The sequence below is a fragment of the Notolepis coatsorum genome (assembly GCF_963971535.1).
Source record: "Notolepis coatsorum genome assembly, chromosome: 7".
Lineage (NCBI taxonomy): Eukaryota > Metazoa > Chordata > Actinopteri > Aulopiformes > Paralepididae > Notolepis > Notolepis coatsorum.
In genome coordinates this window covers 153,464,466-153,491,426 of record NC_140171.1, presented here as the reverse complement: position 1 = coordinate 153,491,426, position 26,961 = coordinate 153,464,466, and the positions used below count along the sequence as shown (strand labels likewise).

Genomic DNA, 26,961 nt, shown 5'->3' with positions numbered 1-26,961 from the left:
CTCCCCGTCTTAATCACGGGACGTTCAAAACTCCGGTCATCGCTCCGAGACAGCCAAAGACAGGGAGATGGGGGGCGGCGCAGAGAGGGTCGCAACCTCCCCGACATTACTTACATACAATTCATTATGAATTGAAAATGGGGGACCCTGATGTAAACAAGACGAAAGTCTCTGGTCTGCATCCCCTTAACAATTGTGTGTATTGAACTGTACTGTATTGTACTCATTGTTGTAACTATTATAGATAGATAAGATACACTTATGAACAGAGTTCATCGGGCCGGAGTTTGTTGTAACTATTATAGATAGATAAGATACTCTTTCATTGCAGACTCGTAAAGTAATCTATAAAATACACAGACATAGTTTAGTTGGTGATAACATTTTTGTTTTATTTGTTTTATTTTGCTTTGATGGAGTTGAAAGTAGCACTGCTACAAAGAACCTGTCTGCCTGCACTAACCTGTCTGTCTTTCAGCACCACTCAGCACCGGACAGCTCCTGCCAAGACAGCTGCTGCTCTGAACTGTGATTGACTTGATTGATTGTATTAGAAACAGCTGTGATGTGCTTGTGCTGCTCCTCAAGTAGCTGGTTCCCTGCAGTAGCAGGCAGAATGTGAATTGACCTTGATGGTGAAAGAACTGAACTGAACTAGAAATTGTAAAACGAATAGAAAATAAAAGAAGTGAAGATTTGATTCAACTGAAAACAACGACTGGACATTCCTTGTTTCATCTTTGCAACAAAACCAGGGAAAAGAACAAAGAAAAGAAGTGCTTTGAAGACAAAGAAGGATCAAGGAATGTACAGCCATGTCCAAGCCTCCAGCAGCGATGTCCAAGACCCAATTAAGAAACTACTTCTGAAAAGAGGAGTGGTAAGGACTGCACTAACAAAGTTGATCAATATGATAGATGAGAAGAGTGTCATTAGAAGACATGGATTATGAAGAAATGTTGGACATGCTTGTGGAAAAATACAAGTCAGAAGTCTGTCAGCGCTTAAAGTGGTCTCTGAAATGTATGGTAGCCTACCCTATCCTAATGAAAATGGTGCCAGAGAGCATAACGCTTGCGTTCAGTCATCAAAGAGAGGAAGACGACATGTTGGAAGTAGAGGACTTAATGAAATTCTTGAAAAGAGAAGTTGAAAGCCGAGAAAGAACGGCAAACTTGATTGATCTGAATCCGCAAATTGACAACCCGAAATATGAGCAAAGACATAGGCCTACCACAGCCTATAGAGCGTCTACCACTGCATTGTATACGGGAGCGCCACAGAACTGCATATTTTGCAACAAAGCCGACCATATCTCCAAACACTGCACGGAAAATACAGTCACACAGAGAAGAGAATTTCTTAAAAAACAAGGGCGTTGTTTTGTGTGTTTGGGGACAAGACATATGGCCAGAACTTGTAAGGCGCAGGTTTCATGTGAGAGTTGTGGCCGGCGACACCACAAAGTAGTGTGCGCTCAGCCGAACGATATGCACCCTATGATCCAAGATTGCGCAAAGCGCAACAACCTCAAGGTAAAGACCTACAAACTGATACTACCGTCGGATATAACTCGGGCAATAACAGCAATGTTTTACTCCAAACAGCGACAGTGTGATTGGTTAGCCAAAACGCAACCAGGAGTAAATTGACCAGATGCCTGTTGGACGGTGGGAGTCAACAGAGCTTTATAAGAACGGAATTGTCACGCAAACTAAATCTACCGGTGATAGACTCCGAGGTAATACAATTACACACGTTTGGTAGCCTACAACCAAAACGAGTGTATTGCAACAAAGTACGGGCAAAACTATCCGATGTGAGAAATGGCCAAACAATCTAAATTGAATTACTGGAATCACCACAGGTGTGCACGTCACTAATGAGCGTACCCGGAGAGCCATTACGCACGGAGATGGAAGGAAAAGGAATGCTGTTGGCCGACGTAAAAGTTCACAGAATGGAAAACCAAGATGTGAAAATACTAATTGGATCCGACTACTATTGGAAAGTGGTCTCTGGAAAGATTGAAAGACTACAGGACGGACTAGTGGCAGCTGAGAGCAGCTCATTCAAGGCACGGTAACTACAATGCACGTCAGCACCATAACCAACGTTGGAGTGATGCATGTCAATGTAGATAACAAAATGCTGTCTGAACAGTTGCACTCATTCTGGGAGCTAGAATCCCTGGGAATCAACCCTGAACCGGAAACAAATATGCCCTGAAACAATTCAAAGAAACAATTACGCAAAAACGGAGAACGTTATGGAGTGCAACTGCCATGGCGCACAGAGACTTTGAAACTGTCATCCAACTACAGAATTGCAGAGAACAGGTTTCAACGTCTGATGAGAAGATTCAAACATGATGGTAAACTCTTCACAAGATACTACTTCGAGTAGATCGATGACTACTTGGAGAAGAGAATCATTGAACCAGTCAAGACCAAGACTACCGGTAACCCATTGTACTACATGCCACATCATGCTATTGTGAAGGAGGAACGCGCAACGCCGAAAGTCAGGATTGTATTCGATGCGTCGTCACATGATGGAAACAGTGACTCACTTAATGACTGTCTACTAACTGGCCCCAACTTGAACCCTGATTTATTGAGTGTTCTATTGAAATTCAGGCAACACAAAATTGCTTTCATGTCGGACATTGAAAAGGCTTTTCTACACATCTCAATAAACCGGACAGATCGAGACGCACTGAGGTTCCTGTGGACAGACAATGCTCCTCATTCAGAGAATGGAAACGAACAGTGCATAATGAGGATGACAATGGTCCCATTTGGCGCAACTGCCAGCCCATTTCTGCTGTCAGCAATTATCAGACATCATCTGGAGGGATTGGAGTCAACGTACCCCTCTACTGTAAAAGCATTAAGAGAAACTCTATATGTGGATGATTTCATAAATGGAGCGGATACAGTAGAAGATGCATACAAGTTGTATAAAGAATCCAAGCCGATCATGGACAAGGCTGCGATGAAGATGTGCAAATGGAAAACGAATTCGCCTGAACTACAGAACAAACTACAGGAAACTAAAGTGGACCAGAATGCAGTCAAAGTTCTGGGGATGACGTGGAGAACGACATCGGACGATTTCATGTTTGATATGCCAAGTATTCTACGACAATCAAAAACTACAAAATGCACAAAGAGTACAGTCCTGCAAACAGCCGCCAGGCTATTCGACCCTATCGGGTTCCTGTCACCATTCACGGTGAGGGCCAAGCGACTATTCCAGGAAACATGGGAACGAGGCCTAGAGTGGGATGACGACTTGCCCACAGATTTAAAACTGAAATGGAAAGAATGGTATGGAGAGTTACAAACTGTCAAGACTATGGTCATTCCCAGACCCTATGACACTGGAACCCCGAGTTCAATCACAGAGCGACAACTCCATGTATTCTGCGATGCCAGTGAAACCGCGTACTGCGCCGTAGGCTATTTACGCACGGATGGGAACGATGAAAGCACCTGCACGTTAATATGCACCAAAACGAAAGTAGCCCATTTGAAGAAGGTGACGCTACCAAGACTGGAGTTACTAGCGGCTCTAATAGGAGCGAGACTTTGTAAATATGTAATGGACACCAGAGACACACCAATAAAAGCGTACCTTTGGACAGATTCAACAATAGCGCTTCACTGGATAAAAGGCTCCGCCAACCAGTGGAAACCATTCGTTGCAAACAGGATAGTTGAAATCCAAAAGCTTTCCGAGCCAGAAGATTGGCGACACTGTCCTGGTAAAGATAATCCAGCCGATCTAGGCACGCAAGGAATATCTGCGGAAAACTTAAAAACTCAGAATTTATGGTGGAATGGACCACAATGGCTAAGAGATGCGGACCCCCGTCAAATTGAAAAGGAGACCAATGGGCCTAGCCTACAAGAGCCTATTGAGGAGACTGTCAAACAGTACCACGTTGTGACCGAAACAAAACCGTACCTAAAAGAAACTGCAATTATTTTGCTTGAAAATTACAGTAGGCTAACTACTACAGTTCTCAGAATTACTGCATAGGTAAACCGATTTGTGCATAACTCGCGCAATAAAAGTAAACGCCAAGGGCCACTAACGGCAGCGGAAATGAACACAGCAGAGTTATACTGGATTGCTGAAACGCAAAAAAGAGCTTTCTCACAAGAAATGACGGAACTGCAAAAAGCACTCGAAAATTAAAGATCTAAACCCATTCTTGGATAATGGAGTAATGCAAGTTGGAGGTAGATTGCAGAAATCGAGCCTAAGATATGGACAGAAACACCCATTCATTCTACCCGCGCATGATGTATTTACAGAACTGGAAATAAAACACGCTCATGAAGAGGTAATGCATAATGGACTTCAGAACACCATAACACAGCTACGTGAACATTTCTGGATTCTGAGAGGACGACAAGCAACTAAACAGATTCTAAATCGATGTCTCATTTGCAAAAGGTTTACAACCAAGGCCAATCAGGAAATAACAGCACCTTTACCTATGGACAGGACAACTGAAGCCGCCCCATTTGAGATGACTGGAGTCGACTTCGCAGGCCCTAACCACAAAAAGGCCTACATTGCTTTATTCACGTGCGCACTGACCAGAGCTGTTCATTTAGAATTAGTGTCAGACTTGACAACACCAAACTTTCTTTTGGCCTTCAGAAGCTTTATTGCAAGAAGAGGCATTTGCTCAACAATTTATTCGGACAATGCACAGACATTTAAAAGGGCATCACAGGACTTGAACGAAATATGGAAGTCAATGAAATCCAAACAAGTGACGGAAAATGGATAACCTGGAGGTTTATTGTGGAAAGAGCTGCATGATGGGGAGGTATATGGGAGCGTATGGTGCGTTCAGTCAAGACCAGCCTCAAAAGAATCGTGGGAAAGGCATTTCTGAACTTCTAGGAACTGCAGACCTTTCTGACTGAAGTGGAGGCCGTGATAAATTCAAGACCGCTCACTTATGTGGACCACGAAAGCGAGGTGGCACCTCTAACCCCAGCTCACTTCTTGGTAGGAAACCGACTGACGACACTACCACCACAGATGGTAAAAGCGTCAAACATACAACAAGGAACTCGAAAGGACAAGAGATGACGGTACAGAGAATGTCTCGTCAATGGATCAGTGCATGTGAGCGGATCGGAGCGTGACCGGCGCGGGGAGCGGAGCGGGCGGTTTTGACGTGAGCGAGGAGTGGGTTTTAAAATGGGTCGGCGCGACGTCCGGAGCGAGAGTTCTCCTCCGCTCCAATCCGCTCCGGGCCGCTCACACAGTGGTTTAACACTGATGTAATATACATGTAGTACAATGCCAAAGCAACAGGTGGCGATGTACAAACATGAAGGCCATTTCCAACCAATGAGAAGGGTGAACCTGTGATATCCTGTTCAGGCTTTGTCACTCACGGATGTTAGAAAAAGTTTTGACGCCATTGTTGTTGTCGTTAGCTTATATGCTAACGTTAATGGCAGCGACCATAGCATTGTGGCTAGGCTAGCTATCATCGCTTAATAGAGCTAGTGAATGGATAAACAACGTTATTTAACATTGCAGAATGGGTACAATTACAATTCGGCTCAATACAAACAATTGTTAAGGGGCCCAGGGGGTGTAGATTGTTGTAGTTTGAGCTAATTTACACCATGCTCCAAAAAAAAAGAAAATCTGCCGAGCGATATGGCGCGGGGAGCGGGGAGCGCTTGATTCAAGGTGAGCGGTGAGCGAGCGGAGAGCGACTTGGGGGCGGGGTCAACATGAGCGATTAGCGGAGCGGACCAAGCTTTAAAGAGCGAAGAGCGGATTTCTCGCCCGCGCCGATCCGCTCACGTGGCCTGCAATGGATACTGGAATCGGTGGAGAAGTGAATACCTGATGGAATTCAAATCTGCTCACTCATCTTCCACAAAGAAAACAACACCATTGAAGGAGGGTGATGTAGTACTAGTGAACGAACCCATGTTGCCAAGACAACTCTGGAGAATGGGAAGAATACATGAAGTATTCCCAGGTCGTGATGGTAAAACTAGAAGTTGCTCAATACAGTTGCCAGGAAGAAAAGTTATCAGAAGGCCAATACAGTTATTGCATAACCTTGAGATTAATTGATGAACAGAGTTCATCGGGCCGGAGTTTGTTGTAACTATTATAGATAGATAAGATACACTTTCATTGCAGACTCGTAAAGTAATCTATAAAATACACACACATAGTTTAGTTGGTGATAACGTTTTTGTTTTATTTGTTTTATTTTGCATTGATGGAGCTGAAAGTAGCACTGCTACAAAGAACCTGTCTGCCTGCACTAACCTGTCTGTCTTTCAGCACCACTCAGCATCGGACAGCTCCTGCCAAGAGAGCTGCTGCTCTGAACTGTGATTGACTTGATTGACTTGATTAGAAACAGCTGTGGTGTGCTTGTGCTGCTCCTCAAGTAGCTGGTTCCCTGCAGTAGCAGGCAGAATGTGAATTGACCTTGATGGTGAAAGAACTGAACTGAACTAGAAATTGTAAAACGAATAGAAAATAAAAGAAGTGAAGATTTGATTCAACTGAAAACAACGACTGGACATTCCCTGTTTCATCTTTGCAACACCCATTCTGCAATCTGTTAATAAAATGTTCATTCAATCAATCACCAATTAGCACCGTGCAATCCATTCTTTGTGGATGTAGCCCTCAGTGTGTCTCTCTCTCTACCTATATCACAGGTGTCTCCAGTGTAGCCTTGGTCACAGATACAGAACGCTGCTCCCTCCTCCGCTTCCTGGCAGTGTCCGTGTTGACAGTGCCGGTCCTGGCACAGCTCCCCCTGCTGGCCGCACAGGGCGCCGCGGTGGCCCCGCTCACACTCACAGCGGTACGTCTGCGGGTCCAGCGCCACGCACGCGCCCTTCACACACCTGGAGAGAGAGTCACGAGCGGAGGAAGAGGAAGGGAGAGAGATGTGTTGGTTAAGAGAAGACCGCTCCTACCAAGTGTCATGGAGAGGGACCCTGTCGGCCACCCGCCCCCTGCGGACGGGTGTCCCCCAGGGCTCGGTTTTAGGACCCCTTCTCTTCTCCCTCTACACTAAATCACTGGGTAACATTATCACGTCTCATGGCTTCTCCTACCATTGTTATGCCGACGATACTCAACTCTTCCTCTCCTTCCCTCCCTCAGATATCCACGTCTCTGTGCGGATCTCGGCCTGTCTGTCCGACATCTCAGCCTGGATGACGTCCAACCACCTCAAACTGAACCTAAGCAAAACAGAATTGCTCCACCTGCCGGCCAAATCCTCCCCCCTAACCGACCTTTCAATCACAGTCGAGAATGCAGCTGTGACTGCGTCCCCGACCGCCAAGAACCTTGGTGTTGTCCTCGACGACCAGTTGAACTTCTCTGCTCACATCGCAGCGACGACCAGAACCTGCCGATTCCTCCTGAGCAACGTCAGAAGGATACGCCCCTTCCTGACAAAAGAAGCCACCCAACTCCTCGTCCAATCAACAGTCATCTCCCGCCTCGACTACTGCAATGCACTGCTCGCTGGCCTCCCGGCCACTGCCACTAAGCCTCTTCAACTCATTCAGAACGCAGCGGCCCGCCTGATCTCAAACCTACCGAAGTCGGCCCATGTCACCCCACTTCTTAGGGACCTGCACTGGCTCCCCATTGCTGCACGAATCCGCTTCAAGGCCCTCGACCTAGCATACCGTGCGGCAAAGGGAACCGCTCCCGCCTACCTCCGGTCAATGGTCTCTAACTACACACCCTCAAGACCCCTACGCTCTGCATCTTCTGGCCGCCTCAGACCTACTCCTATCCAAGCTCCGGGAGGGTCATCAAAGAGAAGTCGCCTATTCTCAGTCCTTGCCCCACAATGGTGGAATGAACTACCCACCCCAGTTAGGACAGCCGAATCACGTCCAATCTTTCGCCGTCGACTAAAGACGCACTTCTTCAACCATTATCTGAAAAAAAAAAAAAAAAAAAAAAAAAAATAATCTAACCCTAACTAACCGTACTGTCATGCACTTGTCCTAATAAACTAACCTACACTGTAGCACTCAACACTTTGATGAACATTGTTGCTCAGCTGATAGAGTTGTGCCCTTCCTGATGGCTTGTCGTACAGAACTTGTAAGTCGCTTTGGATAAAAGCGTCAGCTAAATGACTAAATGTAAATCTAAATGTAAGAAGAGAGGGAAGAAGGATGGGAAATAAAGGGAAAAAGGGGTGTAAAGTAGTTGAGTAATTGTAGCCTACTTCCTTACAATACTTAAGTACTGTTTTTGGGGATTTGTACTTTACTCTAGTATTATTAGGTTTGTATACTTGTACTTTTACTCAATTACATTTCAGAGAAGAAAAAAACGCACTTTATTTAAAAACAGCCAATCAAATCGCCATCAATGGAAAATGAACCCGCCCATATCCATGCTGATTGGTCCTTGTATAAGACTAGAAAGCGGGGATCTTTGATTAAACACCTGCTATCAGAAGAATAGACAGTCAGAGTGACAAGCTACAGAAGATGGCCACAAACTATAGTATGAGTGATGAAGAGGACGAAACGGAACATTTCATTGCCCCAGAATAAAAAAAACGTTTAACTTTTTAGTACTTAAGTACATTTAAAAGTAGAAACTTTTTTACTTTTACTGTGTTACTCGAGATACTTTTACTTGAGTAACATTTTGAGACTGTACCCATACTTTCACTTAAGTATAATTTCTGGGTACTTTTTACACCCCAAGCAATATTGTCCTCACAAGAACTTTCACCAGGAATAGTAAAATATTGTCACATCAAATGTTTGCACTCCGGAGCACACGCCAGACTTACTTATGATCTTGACACGGGTTAGCCTCGTCGGTCGCCGTGGTAACAGCGAGGCCTCCTGCCGCTGGCTGGTCACAGTGCTGCCCCACCCAGCCCGGCTGACAGTGGCACTGGGGACCCTGGAGGGAGGGGACACAGTTCAGAAGCCGGGGCTCACTTCCAGTTCACCAACCATCTGGCTAACATTCATTGAGCTCCACCATGACTCTGAATAATAAACTATTGCCATTAACCCGTTCACTACCACACTACAGAAGGTTAACCTTCTGTAGTGTGGTAGTGAAAGGGTTAACCTTCTGTAGTGTGGTAGTGAAAGGTTAACCTTCTGTAGTATGGTAGTGAAAGGGTTAACCTTCTGTAGTGTGGTAGTGAAAGGTTAACGGAGGGTTATGTATATAACCCAGTTCTATGAGTTATGGTGCGCTCAGCCTCATTCTGCACTGTACTTCACTTCGTGCACGAGCACTGAATAAAAAATTCCACCATGTACCTTTACATCCCAACATCCGTCTGACCACACCCCCTTCCGCTTACCTTCATAAGCAGGTGTGTGGTCACCTACTCGCCTCCTTCCCAAACTTTCACCACAAGGCGAGATCAAGGGCTGCAGCGGCGTCCAGGTGCTGAGCGCACCATAACTCATAGAACTGGGTGTAAGAGCCAAACCTTGAAAGTTTATATTTTGAATATATTTGTATTCTATATATTTAGAAAACGAGCAGTAGTTTAATTTGTAATGCTGTGGTATGCTATAAGCCATATTTATAGTTTAGTTGCGAATTATTTCTAAGAATTAACATTACATGTACGTTAGATGTGTTACTGCGCATGTGCAAGAGTCTTTATATGCAGTGAACTTGAAGTGCCTAGTTAGTAGTGAGACAGTGCCCATGCAGTATAGAAGCACATAACTTTTTGACCGTAGTCCAAAACGTAGTCCAAAACGTAGTCCAAAACGAAGTCCACCGATCCTAATTCGATCTATATCCTGTTGAAGAATGATGTTGTATATTGTGTGACTGCCCAAAGAAAGTAAAGAACCTTCAAACTTAATCCTGGAGTCCGTGAGTGTACATCATAACTGTGGATACAGATTTGTATTAGCCATTGGACACGAGTGTGAAACTTTTTGCTGCACGCACTGAAAACGAAATGGTAAACGAAACTCAGAAGAAATTCTGCCATTACATTAGTCAAAAAGTTGTCTAACCAAGAGGAAATATTGCTATTGACATCGTTATCAAGAAAATAAACTGGCTATTGGAAGAGTTAGTTAAAGAAGCCCATCGTTGACGACGAAAGCAGGAGCTAGCAACGATCAGCATGTGGACTCGTGACGTGACGTCAGCTTTAGAATCTAACGTTACTTTGCTGAACTAAACTGGATGACGACGTTGCAAAAACAAAACAAATAAGAACATTGTGCATGTCAACTGAATAAAGAAAAGTGTCTAGTGTCTCATGTGACACCTGAAGAAGAATATAACTCAAAGAGTTAAATCATTACCGTTCTCTTCTCACGGTGTATCTTCGCATCAATAACAACCAAGATGGACGGTGAAACTGCAGCGGAGCCTGAGCCAGAGGGTGCAGTTACACAGAATGTCCGCAAGAGGGAGCTAACACCCAAGGGATTAGAGGACAAGCTGACTGGGCTTATAAAAGCCAGAAGATGCAAGCTAGGACAATTAACTGCAAAGTCAAACGAAATAGAAAGTCTTCTGGCAAATGAAGAAGAACAAGCCCCTGATATAACTATTGTGCAAAGGGAAATAAGAATGTATGACACATTCTATCAAGACTTTACACACGTTAATCACCTGGTGCTGTTATATCTCCGTGATGAAGAAGAAAAGAATGCTGATCAAGACCTGTGGTTTCAGCCTAAAGCAGATAAATGTGAACAATTTATCACAAAGATACAAGAATGGATTCAGGCTGCAATATGTAACAACGAGGTGACAAGTAAGGACAGTGTGTCTAATGCAGCCACAGGTGCTTCTACTACAAGTTCAGCACGCATTAAAGAAGAAGCAACCAGAGCTGCCCTCATGGCACAGAAGACAGCCCTGACAGAAATGCAGGCATTAGACAAAAAAGAAGCAAAGCTTAAAGCTGAACGGGAACAGTTAGAGATCAATACAGCTCTAGCAGTATCCAGTGCAAAGATCAAAGTGTATCAGGAATGTGAGGAACAGCGGAGCAATGTGAGCAGGAACAAACGCGTGTCGACTACGCTGCGCCAGGTAAAATCTGAGTCTGGAGCTGGGTATGGCTGCACGAGTGGCGCCCAACCCGCCAAGCCACAAAAGAAAGAAATTTCCACGTTTCCAGTGAAAAGTACTTCCAAGCAAAAACATACTCATCTGAGACCTGATACAGAACAATGTGATGATCATCAACTACACGATGACAGTCCGCAACAAATGGACAGTGCTAGAGAAATGTATCGGCTCATGCAGCGACAGACAGACCTCGCTGAAATGCTCGCAAAGAACCAGGAGCTCTCTCGTTTGCCACAAAGAGACGTGCCAGTGTTCAGTGGAGAACCATTAGAGTTCAGATCCTTCATGAGAGCTTTCAATCATGCTATTGATGCACGAGCCGACAGCAGCGCTGACAAACTGTACTTCTTAGAGCAGTACACCAGAGGGGAACCACAGGACCTCGTGAAGAGCTGCCACCATATGACTGCAGTGCGTGGATATGCAGAGGCAGTGAGACTGCTTCACGAACGTTACGGAGACCCGCTGAAGATCGCAGACTCTTTGATCAACAAGGCTTGCAAGTGGCCGTTGATAAAGTCAGAGGATGGGAAAGCCCTCAGCGCTTTTTCAGTGTTTCTTGTGAGCTGTCGCAACGCTATGGAAGATGTCGATTACATGGAAGAGATGGACAATCCGACGACCATGAGGGCGGTTGTTGCTAAGCTGCCATTCAAGATGAGAGAGAGATGGAGAGTTCATGCATATGACCTTCAAGAATGCCGTCGGAGGCGAGCCAAGTTTACAGATCTGGTGAGCTTCGTAGATCGCCAAGCAAAGATCACATTTGACCCTCTCTTTGGAGATCTCAACTCTGCAACAGCGGACAAGAAAGATACAAAGAAACCTCAGCACGGAAAGAAAGATCAAAGAGAAGCTAAAAGGGGAAGCAGCTTCGCTACCAGTGCTGAACAAGTGGATGATGAAAAAGGTGAATCATCAAAATCAAAGGATGCTACATACTTCAACCGTGCCTTTACAAAGCCATGTGTGTTCTGTGAGAAAGGTCACACCCTGGAAGAATGTCGCAAGCTAAGAGACAAACCACATAAGGAAAGAGTGGAGTTTCTGAAGAGGAACGGCTTCTGTTTCGGCTGCCTGGTGAAAGGCCACCTTAGCAAGGAGTGTAAAAAGAAAATGACATGTGAACACTGTTCCATGAAGCATCCCAGCATGCTACATTTTGCAAGGCAAGACAAAGGTGCAAAGGAGAAGACAACAGAAGTTGCCTCAAAAGAAGATGAACTCGCCTCCCAAGCCAGTACAGAGGAAAACAAAGTGTTAAGTGCCTGCACTGGGGCCGGAGACAACTGCGTGCTCGCCATAGTGCCAGTCAGAGTAAAGAACAAGAAAAGCAACAAAGCTGTGGAGGTCTATGCATTCATGGACCCAGGCAGCTCTGCAACGTTTTGTACAGAGACACTGGCAGAGCGATTGAACATTCAAGGCAGAAAGACGGAGCTAGTGCTAAGCACCATCAATGCAAAGAAGCGAGTGGAGAGTTACATCCTCACTGACTTGGAAGTTAGTGGGTTAGAGGAGAATAACTTCATTGAACTGTCCAAAGTGTTCACACAGAGGAACATCCCCGTCTCCGTGAAGAACGTTCCACAACAAAAGGATGTTGACAAATGGCCGTACCTCAACGAAGTCAGGTTGCCACGCATCAACGCCGAAGTGGAGCTTCTCATTGGAACAAGAGAACACAAGCTGCTAGAGCCATGGAAAGTGATCCACAGCCAAGCAAACGGACCATATGCGGTCAAAACTGCTCTTGGGTGGATTCTGAATGGTCCACTGGAAGAGCCAACGGACACTACAGCACGTGACGGTGAACAATCAAGTGCTGCAGTGAACAGAATTGCTGTCGAGACTGATGATATAGAACGGCTTCTTCTCCAGCAATATAACCATGACTTTCCCGAACGAAACTGTGATGACAAGTTAGAGATGTCACAAGAGGACCATCGTTTCATGGACTTTGTGTCAGGCTCTGCACGCTATGTGGATGGACATTACTACATAAATCTGCCGCTGAAGAGAGCGAGTGTCCAAATGTCAAACAATCGAAGTGCTGCTATGCAGCGAGCACTAAACCTCAAGACCAAGCTGAAGAGGAATCCTGAGTTCCATGCAGAGTACACCAGCTTCATGTGTGACATGATTAACGCAGGATATGCAGTGAAAGTACCAACAAGACTGTTAAGTCGTCAGGATGGAAAAGTATGGTACCTTCCCCATCATGGAGTCTTCCACCCACAGAAGAAAAGGATTCGTGTGGTGTTTGACTGTGGCGCCAGCTACCAAGGAGTCTCATTGAACAATGAGCTTCTACAAGGACCAGACCTAACGAACACCCTGGTCGGAGTGTTGACTCGCTTCAGACAGGAGCCGGTCGCCATGATGGCTGACATCGAAAAGATGTACTACCAAGTGCGCGTGCCTGATGAAGACACCGATCTCTTGCGCTTCCTGTGGTGGCCCGAGGGAGACATCACCCAGGACATCGCTGAGTACAAGATGGTTGTGCACCTCTTCGGTGCGACCTCCTCACCCAGCTGCGCCACATTTGCTCTACAGAGGACAGCACAAGAGAATAGGAGCAAGGCTCCACCTGAGGCTGTAGACACAGTTCTCAAGAACTTTTATGTAGACGACTGTCTAAAGTCGGTCTCCAACGAAACTCAAGCTATCGCCCTACGAGCAGACCTCACCGCATTGTGCGCCGACGGAGGTTTTCACCTGACCAAATGGACAAGTAACAGTCGCAGGCTGCTTGCGTCTGTCCCAGACAACGAAAGAGCAAACGAACTGAGAGACCTGGATCTGACCAACGATGCTCTCCCTGTGGAAAGGGTCTTAGGAGTGTTGTGGTGCATCGAGTCCGACTCATTCAAGTTCAGGATCAATCTTAAAGACAGACCCATCACAAGACGAGGAATCCTTTCAGTAACCAGCTCTATCTACGACCCTCTGGGTTTCCTTGCCCCAGCAATCCTCCCTGCAAAGATGCTCATGCAGCAGCTGTGCAAAGAAAGGCTTGCATGGGACGACGAAATTCCTAAAAAGTTTGCCCAAAAATGGACAACGTGGCTGCAAGAGCTTCACCAACTGTCAGAAGTGGGTGTGACCAGATGTGTAAGACCAGTGGACTTCGGACCTGTTGCAGAAGCACAGCTTCATCACTTTTCTGACGCGTCTGAAAATGGATACGGGACAGTCTCCTACCTCAGACTGACAAGCGGCAATGGACAGGTTCACTGCGCCTTCATGATGGGACGAGCCCGTGTTGCTCCAACAAAGCAAACTACTATTCCACGAATGGAATTGACAGCAGCGGTAGTGGCCGTGAACACTGACAAGATGTTGAGACGAGAGCTCCAGATGGACCTTCGTGACTCGACATTCTGGACTGACAGCACAACCGTGTTGAGATATATAGAGAATGAAACACTGCGTTTCAAGACCTTCGTTGCCAACCGTGTCGCCACCATCAGAGATGCAACGAAGGCGCACCAATGGAAGTATGTCAATACCTCAATCAACCCGTCCGACTGTGCTTCCAGGGGGCTTACACCTACCAAGTTCATGGAGAGCCCTAGCTGGTTTCATGGTCCAGCTTTCCTTCGAGAACCAGAGAGTCAATGGCCGGACAGACCTGCCGAGATGAAGGTCGAAGAGGACGACAGCGAGGTGAGACACGTACACCTTACACACGCAGTCGAAGACACAGACGCTGTGAACAAGCTGATCAACCACTATTCCAGCTGGTACAGATTGAAAAGAGCCGTCGCCTGGATTCTCCGACTGAAGGATATGCTGCTACAGCGCTGTAGGAAGAAGAAGACAGATCTACAAACAGATCCCGATCGTCAAACAAGAAATGACAACCAGAACGACAACAAGATGATGCCAGACGTGGGCACCTTGACAGTTGAATGTCTAACGAGAGCTGAGATGGAGATCATCAGATTCACTCAAACCCAGCATTTCACTGAAGAAGTACTCATGCTGGAGAAAGGAAGCAACGTGAAGAAGAGCAGTCATCTAACAAAGCTTGACCCAGTGATCCAGGATGGAGTTCTGAGGGTCGGAGGCCGTCTCTGTGCATCTGCTATGCCGGAGCATGTGAAGCATCCGGTCATCATCCCAAAGGATTCGCACGTCACTACACAGCCGCATTTCATTGTATACCTGTATGCCGTGACAATTAAAACTCTTGAATCTTGAATCTTGAATCTTGATTCTGAGAGACACTCATGAGAAAATCGGACACTGTGGAAGAAACTATATGCTCTCACGTTTGCGTCAAAGGTATTGGATCCCCTCAGCGAACTCAATGGTGAGGAAGTTCTTGTCAAGATGTGTGGTCTGCAGAAAAGTCAAAGGCAAGACCCTCGGACAAAAGATGGCAAACTTGCCTCCAGACAGGCTGGAACCTGACAAGCCCCCTTTCACTAACGTAGGGGTGGATTACTTTGGTCCGTTTGACGTGAAGCAGGGCCGCAGCACTGTGAAGAGATATGGCGTCCTGTTTACCTGTCTCACTACGCGAGCAGTACACCTTGAAGTAGCGCACTCGCTTGACACTGACTCGTGTGTGAATGCAATCCGTCGTTTTCTGTGCAGGAGAGGACAAGTAGCAATTATGCGCTCAGACAATGGGACAAATTTCGTAGCCGCTGAGCGTGAGCTGCGAGAGTCGATTCAGCAGTGGAATCAAGCAAAGATTCAAGATGCACTGATGCAAAGAGGAATCAAATGGGTTTTCAACCCACCTGCAGGCTCACATTTTGGAGGAGTCTGGGAGAGACAGATCCGATCTGTAAGGAAAGTAATGAGATCTGTGCTGAAGGAACAAACAGTCAGTGATGAGTGTCTACACACATTGCTGTGTGAAGTGGAATACATACTAAATGACAGACCACTCACAACAACAACAGACGACCCTTCAGACCTCGAAGCATTGACCCCTAACCACTTACTACTGATGAAGAAGCAGCCAGTCATGCCGCCTGGACTGTTCAGCAAGGAGGATTCATACGCACGCAGAAGATGGAAGCAGATACAATATCTCGCCGACTTATTCTGGAAGCGATGGGTGCGTGAGTTCCTTCCCCAGTTGCAAGAGCGTCAGCGATGGACCCAGATCAAGAAGAATCTGTCAATTGGAGATGTCGTCATGATCTTGGATGAATCAGCGCCACGGAGCTCATGGTTGCTGGGAAGAGTCGCTCAGATCATTCCCGATGCAAACGGACTTGTGAGGCGTGTGCTGGTCAAGACGAAGACGAACACCCTTGAAAGACCTGTCGACAAGCTGTGTCTCATCTATGAGAAGGACAGTTAAACAAAAGAACTTTGATCTACATATCCTTTGTACGTTCAGTACATTCACGCTAGAATTTGATTAGCATATAGGATAATGCTTTATTTTTTAAATTTACGTTGGCTCTAGTTTGTTTATTGAGTAATTGGCAGCCTGCTTGTCTTCCAATTAGAGGCCGGGATGTAAGAGCCAAACCTTGAAAGTTTATATTTTGAATATATTTGTATTCTATATATTTAGAAAACGAGCAGTAGTTTAATTTGTAATGCTGTGGTATGCTATAAGCCATATTTATAGTTTAGTTGCGAATTATTTCTAAGAATTAACATTACATGTACGTTAGATGTGTTACTGCGCATGTGCAAGAGTCTTTATATGCAGTGAACTTGAAGTGCCTAGTTAGTAGTGAGACAGTGCCCATGCAGTATAGAAGCACATAACTTTTTGACCGTAGTCCAAAACGTAGTCCAAAACGTAGTCCAAAACGAAGTCCACCGATCCTAATTCGATCTATATCCTGTTGAAGAATGATGTTGTATATTGTGTGACTGCCCAAAGAAAGTAAAGAACCTTCAAACTTAATCCTGGAGTCCGTGAGTGTACATCATAACTGTGGATACAGATTTGTATTAGCCATTGGACACGAGTGTGAAACTTTTTGCTGCACGCACTGAAAACGAAATGGTAAACGAAACTCCGAAGAAATTCTGCCATTACACTGGGTTATATACATAACCCTCCGTTCTATGTCGTTTATGGCTTGCTCAGCACCTGTCTGCAACAGGGGCTGAGCGGGAGCCATAGCCCGACAAATGTACCCCGCTGAGGCCCCCCACAACCATCAGACCGGGGAGGACCGAGCTTGCTCCCACACCACCTCCGGACAGAGGAGCGCGGCCATCGGCCTATCAAGCCGTGGCACGCCCTCTCTCATAGTTTCGACCAAACCCGCCACCCGCGTAACTTGTACGTAGGCGGGGGTGAGGCCCATGATGTGGGACACCACCTGGCCCCGACGAACATAGGCCCCCATTGAGGGGAAAAATGGGTAGACAACGTCCACCCCTCTCACCGGGCGACATTGCCAGAGATGACCTATTAGATCATCAGGGACAGGAACAGGCAGTGGCTGCGGCAGCTGCACGCCGTTTGCAACGGCCGCCACTGCCATAAGCTCAGGAAACAAAGCCTGCAGTTCCCCCTGCAGACTTTCCTCCACCGAGCCCGCATCCCTCACATACAGCAGGCTTCGACTGGTCAAGGAGCCACACTCCGATGTGGCTGATAGTAGGGCATCCTGCAGACGAGTCCGAGGGTCTTCCCCGACATCTTCAAACAAGGCGCCCCAAGGAGACATTTCACCCCCCTCCAGTGTTACCTGGACGGGCGGGATACATGTCTCCACCGGGCCTTCAAATAAGAACCCGTCCGCCTCTACCATGTAATCCTCTGTTTCCATCGGGCAGGTAGAGACCGACGCATCCTCACTGGGCTCCAGCAACTCACCAAACCCAGGCCGTTCGCGTCTGCAAGCCACCATCTTGCGACGGGAGCGAGCAGACGCAAAAAGTTTGCGTCTCAAATCCTCTGGAACCAAAGGAACCGGCAGGGTGAGGACTGCCCCGCGACATTACACCTGTACCCACATTCACCCTGCCGGGGATGTGGAGAGCCCTCAGGCCGTGCAGATGGAGAACGCCCATAGCCAGCCGCCCGCCGCCCGGTGCAGACGGGGGGAGCGTACTCCTCCCTGTCTGTCGATATACGACGCTGACGTCGTATTGTCCGTCCTGATCAACACCGTTTGAGGACCAGAAGGACCGCTTTCAATACCAACACATTGAACGTAGCGCAGACCGGGCAGCATGGCTTGCCAGCTGCCCCCTACTGCGTTGGCCCGACGCGTCTCCAGCGAGGGAGGAGTCGGTGAAAAACGTGACGTGTGACAGCCTACTGCCCATGGGGACCCCCCTGGTGAGGACCCCAGGCCCTCCCCAGGGGCGAGGTCCCCCAGTACTGACACGGGAACCATAGCCGCTTCCACTTGCCTCTCACCGGGTCTATTTCCATACTGGAAAAGAACCACCTCCGTAACCTCCTCCTGGGGTGAAGAGGAGGCCAAGAGGGACCACGGAATGAGCAGATGCCCTCATACCGAGCAGGCGTATCACAGACAGCGCCGTAACCGTCCTAGGACGGAACCTCCCGAGCGTGTCGCAACACGCTCTGAGAGGGATGCCCATAGCACTCCACCCGTTGACTGGGAAGAGGAGTACTCTACTTCCAGTCTACAGCAACCCCAACCCCAGGCTGGTAGGAAACCTGCCTGGTATGAGACCTGACGATCCACCTTGACCGCCAAGGACCAGAACGTTGTCAGGGCAGAATACACTTCGTAACCCCTGACGACGCAGAGGCCCCAGTGCGGCCTCCACGCACTTGGTGAAGATGCGGGGAGCCAGAGAAAAGCTGAACGGCAGCCCCTGGTACTCATACGCTAACCCTGCAAAGGAAGCGTAGGTAAGCCCTAGGACGGAAGATCGGGGATGCGAACACGCATCCTACAGGTCTATGGAGGAGAACCAGACCCCCACCTGACAGTGTTCAACAGGTAGGAGACGATCCAAAAAATGCTGAACCTTCCCATGGGACAGGTCCAACATGGGTCTGACACCCCCCCTCCCGATTTCTCAGGCACCAGAGAACACCGAGAGGAAAACGCCATGACGATGGCTTGCTTCGTCCACAGAGATTGGATCTCGTCGACCAGAGCTGTCACTGCTGGTGACCCTGACAATAGGGTCTGTACCAAACCCGAAAACGGGTGGGGTTGTGTAAATACAAGTCCCCGCCTCAGCGTTCTCTCCATCCACCTCAACATATGGTACTGCTGTAGCCATATGTGATGACACTCCCAACGCACCCGCCGCCATGTGGCGCAGGTCCGCTAGGAACTGTAGATAGGCGGCCCGGTCCCACCCGCTGTGCGTAGCCAACCCTGGACCCGTGCGAGCAGAGCGTTCCGTGTCGGGACATCTGACCCTGACACTACCCACGAGGCAATCGCACCCAAGGGGAGACCCCGACAGAAAGGGCCGTTTTGATACGGGGGAAGCTGACATCAGTTCTAGGTGACAAAAGCTCCCCCACTGAACACCCCTCCAGAACATGCTGAGGAGTTGTTCTGCAGCCGGACATGCAAGGTGTGAGGCCCCCATGGGTTCCTACACACCGTAGCCCTGCAGTGATATTACTACCACCCAAATCACACGCGCCTGCGAGACCACTGCCAATCTTTCAGGAGTGGGAGGCACCAACATGATACCTGGCCTGGCGAAGGCGAGGTCGGGGAAGCCCGCACTGTGTGCCTCAAAAAGGTTTCGAGCCCCCCTGCTGACAACACTTATAGTTGACAGACGTAACACCAGGCTCAACCAAACACAGCTTATGGTGTGGGAGCCGCTTGACAGCACAACATTATTACGGACAGACCCAGGCTCAGCCATCAACTGGGTGTCAGCCCCTGTCCCCATGAGAAGCGAAAAGTGGGGCTGCACGCGCTTCAACGAAGGCACGCGGCCCGCAGCCAAAGGAAACAATCAGAGCCCCTTTTCCGCTGGTGTTGGGGGAGGGAGTGATCGGAGAGCGGGCTGCTCACGGCAGGACGGCGACGGCTTGTATATTCCAAGCCGAGCTCATCCAACATGGCCGATCCCTCGGCCGCCAAGGCTGTCGGCCTTGTGGACACCTGTCGATTCAACGGCCAGGATACCTCTGGCGGGGGAAAACATGGCCGCCTGTCGAGGGCCTCGTCATCGCCGCTGATGAGGCCGTGCTCTCTCTTCTTCTGGCTGCGCGGTGTGAGGCGGTGTGGGGCCTAGGACAAAAACCCCAGCGCTCCAGCGGAAGACCAAGATCCTCTGCGGAGAGGGGAGCCCTGAGCGGTTATAGCTTGCGGCTAGGTCAAAGCTAATAACGTCAACAACCTCGCGCAATGTGTCGACGTCGGCTGGCCCTCAAGGCCCCGCCACCAGACACCATTTTTTGATAGAAAAAACAGCAATTCGAACACAGTTACTAATCGCTGCCAATTCCATACCGTGGCGGTACAGGCTTTAGCAGCCCACCAGCCACTCGCCGGGCCGACCCACCTCATGGCGTCGGCCGGGCGGGGCACTGTTTCAACATGTCAAAAGCAAAGGACTAATGCTAACATGGAGCACCAGTGGTGGTTGCAACCAGCAACCTCCACTGTGGTGTGCACCATGAAGGGGTTAATGAATAAATTAACTAACACCACGAATATACTGTAGAATGGGCAAGCCCATGCACACAACGTTAAGGGGATGCGGACCAGAGAACCAGTCCCGCATTCATTCATAATATTCACAACAGCACACCAGCCCTAGACCTCAGCCCATTTACCCATGAAAGGTAAACAAAGCCCCCCCGCAATACTCCCCCAGTAGACACCGATTGACCGTCAGCATGAATGGTTGAGAGGAGGGAAGACTGTAGTATAGACAGACATTCCCGTAGCAGGGAGACAGAACAGAAACAGTAGCCCAATATAGCATAGCGTTAGCCACGCGCTCCAGGATAACGGGGAAAACAACAACGTTTACCCAGATATCCCGCCGTTTGCGCCAATACACAACTCGGTTGTCTCTCAGGACAACTCGAGCACATCACAAACGCCAGCATTGTCATGCCTAGTGACATCCCACAGCGGGGAACAGTAGAACAGTGACCCAGCATTTATAGCATTTAGTATTAGCAGCGCGCTCCAGGACAGCCTGGGAAACGTCCACCTCAGAGGGACGTTTACCCAAACATCCTGCCCCTGGCGCAGATATACAACTCACAACAAGCAGCATTTACTAACACCAGCGATAATGCCTAGTGGCGCAAGTCCTACCTTGTGCGAGGTAGCTCGATAGCTACACCTCACACGCTGTTCCTCTGTCTGCTGTCAACAAGACAAGGAGACTACAGAACTCAACACTGAGATGCATCGAAATGCATCCCGCTGCAGAGTCGCAGAACCCATACGAGCGCCGCCAGAACATGCCGCAAAGATTTCAGGAGTAGGCAAATCTTCGGTAAGCACTCAACCTAATTTCTCTAAACTTTTCATATCAACTAGTTGCATAGGGTGCATGCATCCGCTATGATGGAAACGAAAATAGAGGAAGAGTGAGTGGTGACCACGCCTAGTACTATATAGTACGTCAGTAGGGCGGGGCCTGGCAGGTGCTGGGTGTATTGGTTTTTATTCATTGATGGAGTACACTAGGTACATGAGATGAGGTATATCTCGGTATGACTTAAGAGTGGGACGCGATGCCAGTACGAGTATATAACCTTCTGTAGTGTGGTAGTGAAAGGTTAACCTTGTGTAGTGTGGTAGTGAAAGGATAACCTTCTGTAGTGTGGTAGTGAAAGGGTTAACCTTCTGTATTGTGGTAGTGAAAGGTTAACCGTCTGTAGTGTGGTAGTGAAAGGTTAAACCTCTTGAATCTTGAATCTCTACTCATGGTTTACTCAAAGATGCCTTATTGTTTTAACCTCTTAACACATTCCCTGCCACGGTTATATCCATCAATGTAGCCTCACTGCCACCACTCTAAGCCTATGGAGATGTTCACCTTCTTTGCAGGGCTATAACTTTTTTAATTGTATTGCTAAATTGACATTACTATGGCCCATTCAACATCGATTATCTATCGTTCAGGATGTAGGAACATTATACTTTTTCATTCATAGATTCTTCCAAAAATACCTTCTAGAATATAAGTATGTTTTTATAGTTTTCTGCAGTAATTCCTAGAACGTGAGTTATAGACATAAACGCATATATAGATTATCAACTGCCGTTTATTTCCGATACACGCTATATAAAAAATTTCAACTGTATATGATCCTATACGTTATGCGTCATCATGCACGGATGAAAGGGGGGGGGTCGTTTATAATTCCATGATCGTCAGTAAATGCTTTATGTAGTATGGGTGATATATTGATCAGATCGGTTTGCAGTGAAAAGAATAAACAATTGGGCTGAAAATAGCGTCAGCATCCTCTTACCGTGCGTCAATGAGACTGGCGGTGAAAGATCCCAGGTATAGGACGTTGATCGCCTAGGTCCATTTCCGGTTTGTATGTCGCAATAAACGCCGAAATCATATCGATTATTAAGTTTATAAATCGATCGATATGTACATTGTGTCTGTCGGGAGTCATGCAACAATATCTGACGGCCGGATGAATTTAATTGACGCACAGCCCCCATATCCTGTTTACCAGTGTAACTCGCCCGACCATCCACCAGGCGGCGGTATTGAGCCGTCTTTTTTTTTAGCCGTAGGGTCCAGCTGCAGCGTCGGAAGTCTATATATGAATTATGAATGCCATGGCGAAAAAATGAAATATTGATCTCAATATCGCTGTACAGGGTGGCCTGGCGGTATAAGCATGGCGGGCAATAACGTTTTAAAGCGTTTCCGGCGGTGGATGTGTTAATTAATATGCACCCAGAAAAGCGGCAATGTTTTTTACTTGAACTTGAGGACTGCATACTTTTTTTGCAAAGCTTATCTTTATACGTTATGCTTATAACACATGCATAAGCCTGGTCTCTTTTGAAAGATAACCTTCTGAAGGTACTAATGCAAAAAAGGAAAATCACGTTTAGTGCTCATGAAATAGAGTAGCATAGGTCTGAACTTGAGTTGAACTTGAACTTGTGTACTGATATTTTTCTGTAGTGGTTGCAATATCCCAAATTTAACCACATAACATGCGCCCAGAAAAGCGGCCATTCTTTTACTTGAACTTGAGGACTGCATACTTTTTTTGCAAAGCTTATCTTTATACTTTATGCTTATAGCACATACATAAGCCTGGTCAGTTTTGAAAGATAACATTCCTAAGTTTCTTCCACAATAAAGACAAATCACTTTTAGTGCTAATGAGTAACATAGGGCTGAACTTGAGTTGAACTTGTGTACTCACGTTTTTGTGTAGTAGTTGCAATATTCCAAGATAATATATATATTTTTGTTGTATAAGCTGGAAAACACAGCAAATCCATAGCCTGAAGTCTTATGTAGTACAGGTCCAAATTTTATAAAAATCCGTTCACAAATGAGTCTTCTAGAGACATCCGGGTAAACCGTGTGCCAAGAAAAAAGTTAATTCATTCGGAATTTGTATCACTTCCGTCGTCTCCGCTTGTCAATTTTCACCTAGATCCCTGATTCGCACAGGAAAGATATCATTGGAAAGCTACACTCATTGTTGGCTACAAGTTACAACGCTGACCAATCATTTTCGCAATCGGCGGATGATTGACTTCTGGAGCTCTCGGGAGTCCGGGGTGATAATCTGATGCGCGCGCAAAAAGTTGCACACCTGACATATCGGCATGTAACTCGAGAACCAAGGGACGGATTTTGTCGAGTGGTGTGGCATTCGAACAGCAACAAATATTGCTTTAATTCTGTCAATTATATGTGAAAAATGCAGCCCGAGTCTTCAGACGCCTGCAAAGTGCCGTGAGACTGAAACTGAAACTGAAAAACAATGAAACCCATTCATTGATGCCCCGGGCGCGTGTATGCTTTTACCAACCCAGTTGTGTTTCCGGGTTCCGGTGATTGGCCACTTGGCCACTGACGCACACACGTACGCCCCCCTCGCTATGAGTGACGCCCCTCGCTATGAGTGAACAGCTGTTTTTTTAATCGGTTCATTTTTACGGATTGTTTTTTATGAATCACAGGACAATAACAGAAATAATAATAACAATAATGACAGTCCAGTAATTAAATCAGAATGAAAGTAGACTAAATGACATAAAAATAATAAATACAATACATGGGCTCGCGCTCGCTCTTCCCCCCCAACCCCATGTCAGAGACGAAGCCTCTCGACGTCTCCTTGTCATAAAAGAATTTGTGAAACCTGTGGTGCTCAAGTGGAACATCTAATGGGACTCTGTGAGCCTTCAAAGCTGCTCTTATTTGTAAATAGAAGAAAAAAGTGGAACTGGTGAGGTCAAATTTGTTGGATATATCTCGAAGACTGCGGAGACCATAGTCATCGAAGATATCCCCCAATGTGTGTATGCCTTTCAAATGTTAAATGTTAAATGATTAAATGATACACACTGAAATCTACGCTCTCTCATCCTGCTTTCCGCAACTCCTATACTTCCTGAGTAACTTGCCCAACACGGCTTAATGGTTGTTGACTGCAAACAAGTCATTGATAAGCGATGGCCATATTAGACACATAGCCATAATTTAAGATATAGTTTATGCATTCGCAAATATAAGAGCTCTGTCAACAAGACGGCAGTCGTGTAGCGAGGAAACAGCTGTTCACTCATAGCGAGGGGGGCGTACGCGTGTGCGTCAGTGGCCAAGTGGCCAATCACGGGAACCCGGAAACACAACTGGGTTGGTAAAAGCATACACGCGCCCCGGGCAGGGCGTGAAAAGAGGACATGTCCGGGCAAAAGAGGACGTTTAGTCACCCTAAGCTAGCAGAGGTCAGAGGTCATGCTGTCTAGCTAGCAGAAGTCAGACATCTTGCTGTCTAGCTAGCAGAAGTCAGATATCTTGCTGCCTAGCTAGCAGAAGTCATGCAGTATATCTTGCTCTCTAGCTAGCAGAAGTCATGCAGTATATCTTGCTCTCTAGCTAGCAGAAGTCATGCAGTATATCTTGCTGTCTAGCTAGCAGAAGTCAGATATCTTGCTGCCTAGCTAGCAGAAGTCATGCAGTATATCTTGCTCTCTAGCTAGCAGAAGTCATGCAGTATATCTTGCTGTCTAGCTAGCAGAAGTCATGCAGTATATCTTTCTGTCTAGCTAGCAGAAGTCAGATATCTTGCTGCCTAGCTAGCAGAAGTCAGATATCTTGCTGTCTAGCTAGCAGAAGTCAGATATCTTGCTGTCTAGGTACAGAAGTCATATATATTGCTGTATAGCTAGTAGAAGTCAGATATCTTGCTGTCTAGCTAGCATAAGTCATATATATTGCTGTATAGCTAGCAGAAGTCAGACATCTTGCTGTCTAGCTAGCAGAAGTCATTATCTTTCTGTCTACCTAGCAGAAGTCATGCAGTATATCTTGCTGTCTAGCTAGCAGAAGTCATTATATTGTTGTCTTGCTAGCAGAAGTCATATATATATTGCTGTCTAGCTAGCAGAAGTCATTATATTGTTGTCTAGCTAACATAAGTCATATATATTGCTGTATAGCTAGCAGAATTCAGACATCTTGCTGTCTAGCTAGCAGAAGTCATTATCTTTCTGTCTACCTAGCAGAAGTCATGCAGTATATCTTGCTGTCTAGCTAGCAGAAGTCAGATATCTTGCTGTCTAGCTAGCAGAAGTCATATATATTGCTGCCTAGCTAGCAGAAGTCATGCAGTATATATTTCTGTCTAGCTAGCAGAAGTCATATATATTGCTGTCTAGCTAGCAGAAGTCAGATATCTTGCTGTCTAGCTAGCAGAAGTCATTATATTGTTGTCTAGCTAGCAGAAGTCATATATATTGCTGTATAGCTAGCAGAAGTCAGATATCTTGCTGTCTAGCTAGCAGAAGTCATTATATTGTTGTCTAGCTAGCAGAAGTCATTATCTTGCTGTATAGCTAGCAGAAGTCATTATCTTGCTGTCTAGCTAGCAGAAGTCATGCAGTATATATTTCTGTATAGCTAGCAGAAGTCATATATATTGCTGTCTAGCTAACAGAAGTCATGCAGTATATATTTCTGTATAGCTAGCAGAAGTCATATATATTGCTGTCTAGCTAGCAGAAGTCATGCAGTATATCTTGCTGTCTAGCTAGCAGAAGTCATATATATTGCTGTCTAGCTAGCAGAAGTCATGCAGTATATATTTCTGTATAGCTAGCAGAAGTCATATATATTGCTGTCTAGCTAGCAGAAGTCATGCAGTATATCTTGCTGTCTAGCTAGCAGAAGTCAGATATCTTGCTGTATAGCTAGCAGAAGTCATTATCTTGCTGTCTAGCTAGCAGAAGTCATGCAGTTTATCTTGCTGCCTAGCTAGCAGAAGTCGGACACCTTGCTGCCTAGCTAGCAGAAGTCGGACACCTTGCTGTCTAGCTAGCAGAAGTCAGAGGCCATGCTGTATAGCTACCTGTGCGGCGTGGGGCTGGCAGAGGCCATGCAGGCAGTAGAGGTCGCGGCAGGGCTGGCAGCCCGGCACCACCCCGGGCTTCATGTGGCTCCTGGTGAAGTCCTGCAGCTCGTGGTTGATGTAGAGGTTCCTGATACAGCCGTGGAAACTGGACACGTTCAGGGGCTTGGAGGAGAGGCCCTGGGAGGAGGGCAGCACCTCTTCTGGTGGCATGCCTGGAGGAGCGGAGGAGGACAGAGATGGACGGGAAGCAGGGGTGTAAAGTACTTGAGTAATTGTACTTCGTTACAATACCTAAGTACTGTTTTTGGGGATTTGTACTTTACTCGAGTATTATTAGG

The 26,961-nt window shown here is 46.9% G+C and overlaps 1 protein-coding gene across 1 annotated transcript in view; it reads right to left on the bottom strand.

Annotated features, from left to right (window-relative positions):
• The window catches only part of LOC311231815 (slit homolog 1 protein-like), a gene marked incomplete at both ends in the record, with an annotated part of 117,847 nt that overhangs the window by 11,786 nt on the left and 79,100 nt on the right, over positions 1–26,961 (bottom strand). The window contains 3 exons of the mRNA XM_084318438.1: positions 6,721–6,923; positions 8,855–8,970; positions 26,621–26,835. Coding sequence (XP_084174564.1) covers positions 6,721–6,923; positions 8,855–8,970; positions 26,621–26,835 — 534 coding nt within the window. The remainder of the gene's footprint in view (positions 1–6,720; positions 6,924–8,854; positions 8,971–26,620; positions 26,836–26,961) is intronic.